Source organism: Lissotriton vulgaris, chromosome 7 (assembly GCF_964263255.1).
Source record: "Lissotriton vulgaris chromosome 7, aLisVul1.2, whole genome shotgun sequence".
NCBI classification, from domain to species: domain Eukaryota; kingdom Metazoa; phylum Chordata; class Amphibia; order Caudata; family Salamandridae; genus Lissotriton; species Lissotriton vulgaris.
The window spans coordinates 29,413,894-29,423,311 of record NC_141695.1 but is presented as its reverse complement, the minus strand read 5'-3'; the positions used below and the strand labels follow the sequence as shown (position 1 = coordinate 29,423,311).

General features: G+C 40.6%; 1 protein-coding gene across 1 annotated transcript; it reads left to right on the top strand.

Annotated features, from left to right (window-relative positions):
* The first annotated feature begins 7,549 nt into the window (after positions 1 to 7,549).
* LOC147700583 (olfactory receptor 5AR1-like) lies at positions 7,550 to 8,509 on the top strand. The gene has a single exon (XM_086929134.1). It carries the CDS (start codon positions 7,550 to 7,552, stop codon positions 8,507 to 8,509), a length of 960 nt encoding a protein of 319 aa, XP_086785260.1.
* The last annotated feature ends 909 nt before the right edge of the window (positions 8,510 to 9,418 follow it).

Sequence of the window (9,418 nt, the reverse complement as noted above, 5' to 3'; positions counted from 1 at the left end):
TCAGTGGTTGTAGGATAAAGGACTACAGAGGGCGTCAGGACTAGCCACTGTGGAATACAAGTATGCCCTTGGTGTGCTCCTTCCCTTTCCCTGTGGAAACATATTCCCCCTCAGTAGTGAATGCCAGTTGTGCTGACCTGTCCTGGGATGGACACACGTCATCCTGAGTCGCAGAAGTAGGCAGGCTGTGTGAGGGTAGAGCCTAGAAGTCTTGCACCACACTTTACAATTCATTACTATATATCAGTGCCTCCACCTTTCCATGAACCCTAAATTCCACAGTACAACCAGGCATTTCTCTTCCAATATTATATATCAGTTTGTAACCTCTGTGCTGATGCTAGAAACTAACTTAAGCAGGGCATATAGGTTGCACTATTTTAGCATTAAGATATTTGATTTACATGTATCAATATGCATAGTTACATCCCTAAGTCTAGTGGACGAAAGGAAATGTGTGTCTGCTGAGACATAAGAAGAGTCTGTGCATGTTTACCACATGGGAACTTTTGCTCAGCACTATTTAGAGGTTTACATTCCTTTGTTATAAGTGTGTAAAGGGCACATTGCCTATATTTACATTTTTTAATATCCATTGGCAACAGATGTGGGTGTAGGTGTTGCATCCTAGCTGGAACTTTGCAAACTATATTGATGGCCTACCTGTGGTGTGTGGTCCATTTTTCCGCTGCTGCCAGTAAACAAGAACCCTAATACCTCAACAGATAAATGATCACACTACTTGTTTAATACAAGTACAACCAAAGTGTCCCAGCTATGCAAGACCAGTTGCAAGTCACCTCATGGGCTCATGGCAAATAAATCCCCATATATATTAATGAAAAGACCCTACAGCCACCCAGAGTCGGACCATACAAAAGAGGAAACAAATAAATATTTCTTCACACTTTTTTATTTCAATTGTTAGTTTATCTGCAGTTTTATATAGCACAGAGTAAGCCCCTAGGCGCTCGTAGGAGCTCACAGACCACTTTACAGATGGTTATGTTTCTCTGTGCAAGAATAAAAAAAAGAAAAATACATTTATTTACGATTATAGGGAGTTCTGGTTAAGATGCCTATAACCTGATTTAGCCAGATGTCCATGTAAGGTGATTGTGATAACAGGTTGGTGTGTCAAGAAAAACTAGACCCAATTATCAGCTGATGCCATTATCGGAGGAAGGGTAATTTGAATAGTAAGATTTTCCATTCTGTTTTGAGGTTTTTGGAAAGACGTGACTGTATGGTATCTGGTGGAATTGGGTTCCAGACTTTCGGTGCACTGATTGTTTTAGAAATATTTTCTTTGTTGAATGGAGGAGAATACAGCCTGAGTGTTGACACCTCACATGATTATACTGAACTAGCGACTACCTACATCATTATCATATAAAATCTCTACTGTTGATGTCATAATGCTTTCGCAAGTGCTTTATCAACCTTCCCGCTTCATCAAATTTGCTTGAAAATGCTCCATTTATCGACCCTTTTTTCAAAATCTTCTCGGGTGTAAAACCCCTGACCCCCCTGTAGGTTGTTCGGGCTCGCTTGCTCGCTACGCTTGCTCTCCTCAGTGCAACACCACGATAACTTTACGCCTCACCACTTTCAACCGTCAACAGCTGCCACTGATAAGACTATTTACTAGTTTGAATAATTCTTTGAAGATTTGGAGGACATTTTCTATTTTGGAACTGAGTAAGAGATTCTTACTTCTATAATCGAGCATTGGTATTTTGTCATCGATTCCTTGCATAATGCCTTGCTAGGCAACATATATGTTTTTCTCCACACTCTATACATTTGTTTTGCTTCCTTTTTTAGTTTCATTGGATTTGCTGAGAACCACAGAGTGCATCCTACCAGACGACTTGGCCCCCGGGGCTTCATAGGGAACAGGGCATCCAGGGAGCTTCTGAGCCAGTCCTCAAACTCATTATATCTTTCTCCAATTTCCACTTCCATTCTAGGGATTGATTCCACTAGGTAGCATTTCACAACAAATGGTATCCAGTTTCGACCAGCATTGACTTGCTTAGCGGGGAGGGGCAATTTATCATTTATGCATGGTTGTGTGAAAAGAAAAGGGCACTAAGTGGTGGTCCAACCAATATATTAGGATAGGAGCATCCGCTTTGAGCTCAGTGATATTACAGAAAATAGGATCCAATAGGTGGCCCAATTTGTGGATGGTTGTTTTACGAACTGAATCATCTGGATGGATGCCATGTCATTAATAAGGTTTTTTATGCTTTTACTGCTACCGTATAATTGTTAATATGTAGATTAAGATCAACCAGTAATGTGAAATTGGACTTCTGTAGGCTAAGTTGAGCTAATAACTGTGGGAGAGCTTGGCTAAATTCTGAAGCAGGACCTGAGGGGTGATACATCAATATTCCTGAAAAGGGGAAGGTGGCAGAGAGCTCAAGATAGAAGAGCAGACTTTCAATTCAGGGAACTTTTATGGTAGGTAATTGTCCTTTTAGTTTGTTTTGAAAGATTATGGATACCCCTCTGTGAACGTTAGGGTAGGTGCTTTTGGCACAGCAGATATATCCGTTACAGTGAGTGCGTTCCCCTGACCAAGTTTCCTGCAAGATAAACACTGAAAAAAATGATCATCCAGACTAGAGTTGAATAAATTCAGAAAATTCTTGTAGCCATGGATGTTTCATGAGAGGTGCTTGGTTAATAAATTTGTGTCTAACTTAGCCGTGGCCTGTTCAGAAGGGTAGAACCTGAGCCTGAGTTAGCACTTTTCGGTTTATTTAAACAGAGCCAAACCCAGTCACTAACGAGAGGGGGGAAATGTTTTCAGCAATTTCTACCTTGGTGGCACTCTCATTGATCCTCCAGAATTGGAAAACAACAAAAGTACCAACCTTTTTAGAATGTAATTTAAAAATGAGTTGAGTAAACAAATATGAAGAAGCGAATGCAAAAAGGATTGGAGCAAATAAAAGATTTATCTCAGTATGGAAGTATTTGGATCAGATGGAAAAAGATCTCCAAGGGTAAATACACCCAGCTGACTCTATAGTAATGTAGTTAAGCACATCTACAATATGTAAAGGTACTGAATAAAAGATAAGTCAAAGTACTTGATTAATCTATTGTAAAGTATATATTGACAATTTAGTGAAGAGGAAGTTTGGGGAAAATCTGCAATTTAGCACCTGCACTACTATCTAAGAAATAGTTTTGATAATGTCATAATGTCTGTTGGGAGAATAATTTCTAATGGTAATGATTGCAGAAGTATGAATGTTGTTGTCTGTATGAGTATTCCTTCTTAATATTCTTTTTTTTGTTTACTCTGCTCAATAACATTTTTATAAAAAAGAGGTTTCATGAGAGGTGCTTGGTTCACATGGGTTGGCTTTTGTCCTAATACCAATCACTCATAAAACATGAACCACTCTGAATTCTGGGGGGGATTTGTTGAAAAGCAGACAAGGTTGGTGAGCCCAAAGCATTATTGTGAAATAGGTACAGATACCATAATCACCCCCCCCCCAAGTTATCTTAAACTCCTTTGTTATTTTGCTTAAAGTGTTTGGAAAGAGAAAATTCCGGATAAGGAAATTCCACTTGGTTTGCAGAAAATCCTCTGTGGCAAGTCAAGACCGATGCTTGAGATCAACTGGCAGGCCCTAAACAACATCTTCTAACTGAACCACAAAAAAACCAATACCTTGGGCACGGAGCTCCTGCTCTACTTCCTGAATAATGTGAGAGGAAAGATTTGATTGAAATTTAACTCAAGTTACATCACTACTCTCCGACATAACAATTAACACGTGTTAATGCATTATAAAAATATGTTTTGTTACCTTAAGTGGGAATATTTTTTGTAATTTAAACTTTTAATCAAATATCTGTTTCAAAGTCAATAGTGTTTTTCCTTTTGCTCTACATTCAAATAGAATTAATTTACATTAACCTAAAAAAAATGGAATTAGCTTTTCCAAATTTAAAAAAACTTTTTTATTTTTCCCCCTAACATACCATAAGGAGGCCTCCACACTGCAAGTGTATTCTCCCTATGGCAAAGTACAGAAACAATTAAAAAAATAATTATATTAATATTAATGTTAATATTAATGCAATTTAATTGTATATATTTATTTTAAACATAGAACATAAGAACCAATGCTACAGCACTACTAACTCAATATTTCATGTTTTTATTATTAATTTACACATATTAAACTAAAATTATTTTGCTGAAGGGGACGCGGGTGGAGTAGGAATTACTGCTCTCACTCAACAGGGATCTTAGGGCTCCAAGAAGCTCCAACCTAAAGCCAAGATCTTTCTTCTCACCACATCTTTTGCACAGTGGTCCTGCATCTTTGGTGAGCTGCTGGAGGTCCTCTTGCAACTCCTGTGTCTGCGGCCTGTGGTTCCTCTTCAGGGTCTTTCTTGACTCCAGTGGGCTCCCTGATTGCTCACGGCCTACTCCAACTCCCCTACTCTTGGTGAGTCATTTGGACCTTGCTGGTTTCAACACTGCACTTTTTTTGTCTACCATGTTGTTTGCAGTTGCCAAGGCATGTTGGTACTCTAAATGGACACCGAGCCCTCAGCTCTCAATATGTGGCACGAGGAAGCTTTTGAATGGCTTCCAGTCCTCCTCAGTATTGTCTGGTCCACACAGCTGCAGCTCCAAGTTCATCGTCCTCTCTTCTGCATCTCCTGACATCTGTGGGTATTCATCTTTTGTACCTCCTGGTCACTCCTGAGTGGCATAGCCTCTGTCCGCTTGCAGGTACATCTCAACTTGAATCCACGGTTCCTCCGGACATTTTCACCTTATTTTTTAGCAGCATGTTCCCGAAGTTCTCCATTGGGTTCGACTGTGGTTTGCGACCTCACTTCACACCTATGCACCGACTTCCCTGGTGTAGGTATCCTGTTTCCAAGGGTATCCACAGGTGGGATGACTCTCCAACCTTCTGTCTTCCACTGTGGTTCTTCAGGGTCCATTGGGAAGGGTCTTGTTCTTTAAAATTGCAACTGCAAATTACCCATTGAATTTAAATGAGTGCGCGGTGGAGTTCCCACTCTGCACACGACCTCTGTGAAGTTTCTAGATACTCACCTTGGGTGGGTCCTTGGGTCCCCTTGGGTTACGTTTTATGGGTCTACTCTTATCTTGAGTCATGGTTCGTATTCCCCCATTTTGAATATGGTTTGGTCTCCCCCTGGCATCCACTGTGTATTTGTGCTACTTACCTGTTTTATATGCAAAGTATTATGTGCATTGTGTTATATCTCCGGGTAGGAGATATTGTTATGTGTTAGTGTCTTAAAATAAATATCTATTTTTATAAATACTGTGTGGTTCTTTTTCACTTAACCCATACCATTAAGATTAAGGTCTGGTAAAGGAAGCTGCTTTACACTCCTTCTGGACTAAGCCTGAAGGCTGCTCTCTACAGCTTCCACTTAGAGAACTTTCTAAGCTTGTCTAAGACCCCTAAAATCACCATAAGAGTTGTCTGGAATAGTGCAGGGTGCTACACTTACAAAATTGAGCACCATTTACTAAGCTAGTTTCTCACATGGGGTGAAGCAAAGAGCTGAGCACAGCCTGAAGCACTTTAATTCACTACCTTCCCCTTTTAACACCCCCAAAAAGCTTCTGAGGCTACGACCAATATCCTCGGGATGTTTCACACCCGTAATGGACACGGGCTGCGAAACAATTAGCTGGAAACACGTCAATATATTGTGACAGATAGTGGCACCATGTGAGTTGGAAGGTCTGAGCTTAAATAATGGGGGAAATTGTTTCCGGCATGAAAACGATCACATATAAATACATGTGCAACGTACATGATATTGAGTACAAAACTGCTATGATCCAAGCATGTACATAAATGCCCCCCAGAAATTGTAAGGACAAAATAAGGCTGACTGTGACTTGAACAGTTCCAGACACAAAATGTAAGAGTGAATATGACACAACAGATGTGACCACGCACTGGGCCCGCCTCCTTTGAGTCTGAAAGGCTGTATACGCATACTGCTTGAAAAATCAATCAAGTAAACTAAATTCAAAGCCACAATAGAAGCAGATAGTCATGTTGAAATGCACAAGCCACCCTGATGAGCTCAATAAACATGCTGCTCAGTCGAAGACAATCCTTTCCATCATGCCTGCACAGTGTTTAATGTGCAAAATAAATGAGTGTCAGAGTCCTCGTCAGCAGGCCACTTCCGCTTGCGCCACCCATTGCCGTGGATGTGCGTTGTTACAACGCATGCTTTTACCACGCATGCCTTTACAACGCAGGTTTTCCAACGCAAGTCGTTACAACGACTTGCGTTGGGGGGTGCTGGATAGTGAATAGTTTAATTTACTATTCCAACTCCAGTCCCCGTGGATAGTAGGGAAGGTGTTAGATAGTAAATTAAACTATTACCTATCCTAGAGCGCCCCCCAGTTCAAGTCGTTGTAATGACTTGCGTTGAAAAACCTGCGTTGTAAAGGTACTGCGTTGTAAAAGTTGCATCGTAAAGGATGTTTCCCATTTGCCGTAGTCAGTGCTGCCAATTACAGTATCAACCCAGCTGCTAACCATCACAATCCTACAAGTGTGACAATTCTGACTGATCCAGGCGCCCAGCCCCATAAGAATGGCTTTGGCAAAAGGTATTAGTCATTTTTAATATATATTGAAATAATAAACAACTTTTGTTATGCTCCTCTCTAAATTGGACAAACACTGCCACCATGTTGCAGATTGTCATAAATGTCAGTGCCGATAATTAAGTGACAGTGCTTAGCACCGGAAAACACCATCTCAAATAAAGCACTGGGCCTGTACCAGCTCCATGATACTCACCTCAGTCCCCATTTGGGTTTGATCCTCCTGACTCCAGGCCCTTAAGGACAATGTTGCAGTTCCTAAACTTTTAATCAACAAATTACTCATTTAGGATGCTAATTGGTAAAATGAAATCAAAACATGACTACAACATCTAGAATGCATTAGGCTATCGCACAAAGGTCCAGGGCTGGAAACGGTATTAATGACAGTCTTGGAAGGGGTGATCACCCACTCTCTCTCAATATTTGGCTACTACCTGGACAGTAATTGGTGGCAACACAGCTTTCATCCTCGGGCTGATGTTCATCATTTGGCCTACTAGTTGCAACTCAGGTCTTTATTTTTTTAATACACTACAAAGCAATGCCAACAATTTAGCCAGATCAATGCTTTTTAATTCAGCTACAATATCTTTTGCTTTTCCCACTCTGCAACTCTGGGCAATAGCTTGCTTAATCTCCACAACGGCCCCAACAGCGCTCGGATGCCTGGCTTCACCTTGGGGGTGCCCAGGAGTGGACATTTCACAGGGAAAAGCCAGGAAGGGTTCCACAGCTGTATGATTACAGCGCCAGGACACCCCAGCTGGGGTAGCAGGGCGCTATACAAGTACAAATTCATTTCATTTCATTTCATAATCTTGTGTTTGCTTTTTCCCCAGATCTTCCTTTGTTCATTGAACAACAACACAAATCCCTGGAATTATGGAAAAGGAGAATCGGACTCGCTTGAGTGAATTTTTAATTTTGGGATTATCGCAAAATCCTCAGCTGCAAGTTCCAATTTTCATTCTCTTCTTAGTCATGTATTTATTTACTCTTCTGGGAAACCTTGTCATTATTACATTAATATGCATTGATACACATCTTCAAAAGCCCATGTATTATTTTCTGAATAACTTATCTTTCCTAGATATTGGTTTGACAACGGTCACCATCCCAAAACTGCTGGCAGTCTGCCTGAAAGCCAAGAAATCTGACAAATCCATTAATTTCTCTGCATGCATTCTTCAATTCTATTTTATCGCTTGCTTTATCAGCACAGAGTTTTACTTACTGTCGGTCATGGCCTATGACAGGTACCTTGCAATTTGCAACCCCCTACGCTATGCATCTATCATGAATAAAAGAGCCATGATTTCATTGACTGTAACATCCTGGACAATAGGCTGTCTTGACACTATACCACATGTTTTTATGATATCAAATTTATCCTTCTGTGCATCTAATGAAATCAATCATTTCTTTTGTGATCTCACTGCTCTTCTGAAACTATCCTGCACAGACACATATTTCATAAATATCGCAACTATTGGAGGAGGTATTGTAGCGGGACTTGGGCCTTTCATCTTAACAATAACTTCCTATGTGCTAATCATTTCAAATATCATGAAAATTCCCTCCAACACAGGGAGACAGAAGTTGTTCTCCACATGTTCCTCTCATCTGACTGCAGTTTTTTTGTTCTATGGAACTGAGCTTGGTGTTTATTTGAGACCGACCTCAAGCTATTCCTTGGACAAAGACAAGATATTTGCTGTAATGTATATGATCGTCATTCCAATGTTGAATCCAGTTCTTTACAGTTTGAGAAACAAGGATGTAAAAGGTGCTTTGAAAATAGCTATAGGGAAACTAAGGCAGACAAACACTGTACTGCAGTAATTTAATCATGTAAGCTGTACTTATAGAATGTATCCTTATCTCTGGTCATGCCCCATGAATTAACAGAGTTTGTTTATAACATCAAGACCAAGGGGCATATTATCAATCATTGTATCGCCACTTTAGTGGGACTTTTTCCCGCTAAAGGGGCGATAATTGTATCGCCCTATTAGCAAGCTGTTGCTAACAGCAGTTAGCGACAGCTTTTAGGCCATAGCAAGCGGTTCGGGGCCCGCATTGCATGTCATCGATATTTTTCACTAATGACATGCAAAGTGGGCGTACTCTACCTGTTAGCGACTGAAAGCAGTTGCTAACATTGCTATCACCTATTATCAATGCAGGCGTAGTGAGAAATTTTTTTTCGCTAAGCGCGAATATTGCTGAAACCTAAGGCCTGCTCAGACCAGTTCTTAACCTGTATATCCAATGGGAGGTGGATATTCAGGTTAAGACCCTATTGGCATTAATGCATGAATATGTTTGTCTTATGGCATGTGGCATCACACCTGTGGAGTTTCCCATTCCTCAGCTAAGAAACAAATCATACAAAAGGAGGCTATAGAGAAAGAGTTTGAGAAGACATATGCTCTCACAACAAGGTACCACAGCCAAACACTAACTGATTAATGTGACATTTAAGATCAACATTCACTATACAAAAAAGGCAAAACTTGACTTGGCACACTTCCATCAAACCTCCTTGTTATCCTCATGCAAGAGGGCTTCAAATCCATTGAGACCAGGCAAATGGTGGATACACCTGATCTGCCTCCCAGGAGATTATTACCCATCGGACCACATGAATGGGTCAGCTCCCATGGGGGCATTATTAGGGTACTAAACTAGTTCTACCCCATGGGATGAACCCTTAATAGACATCACTTCAGTGGGTAACTGGGTCAGTGT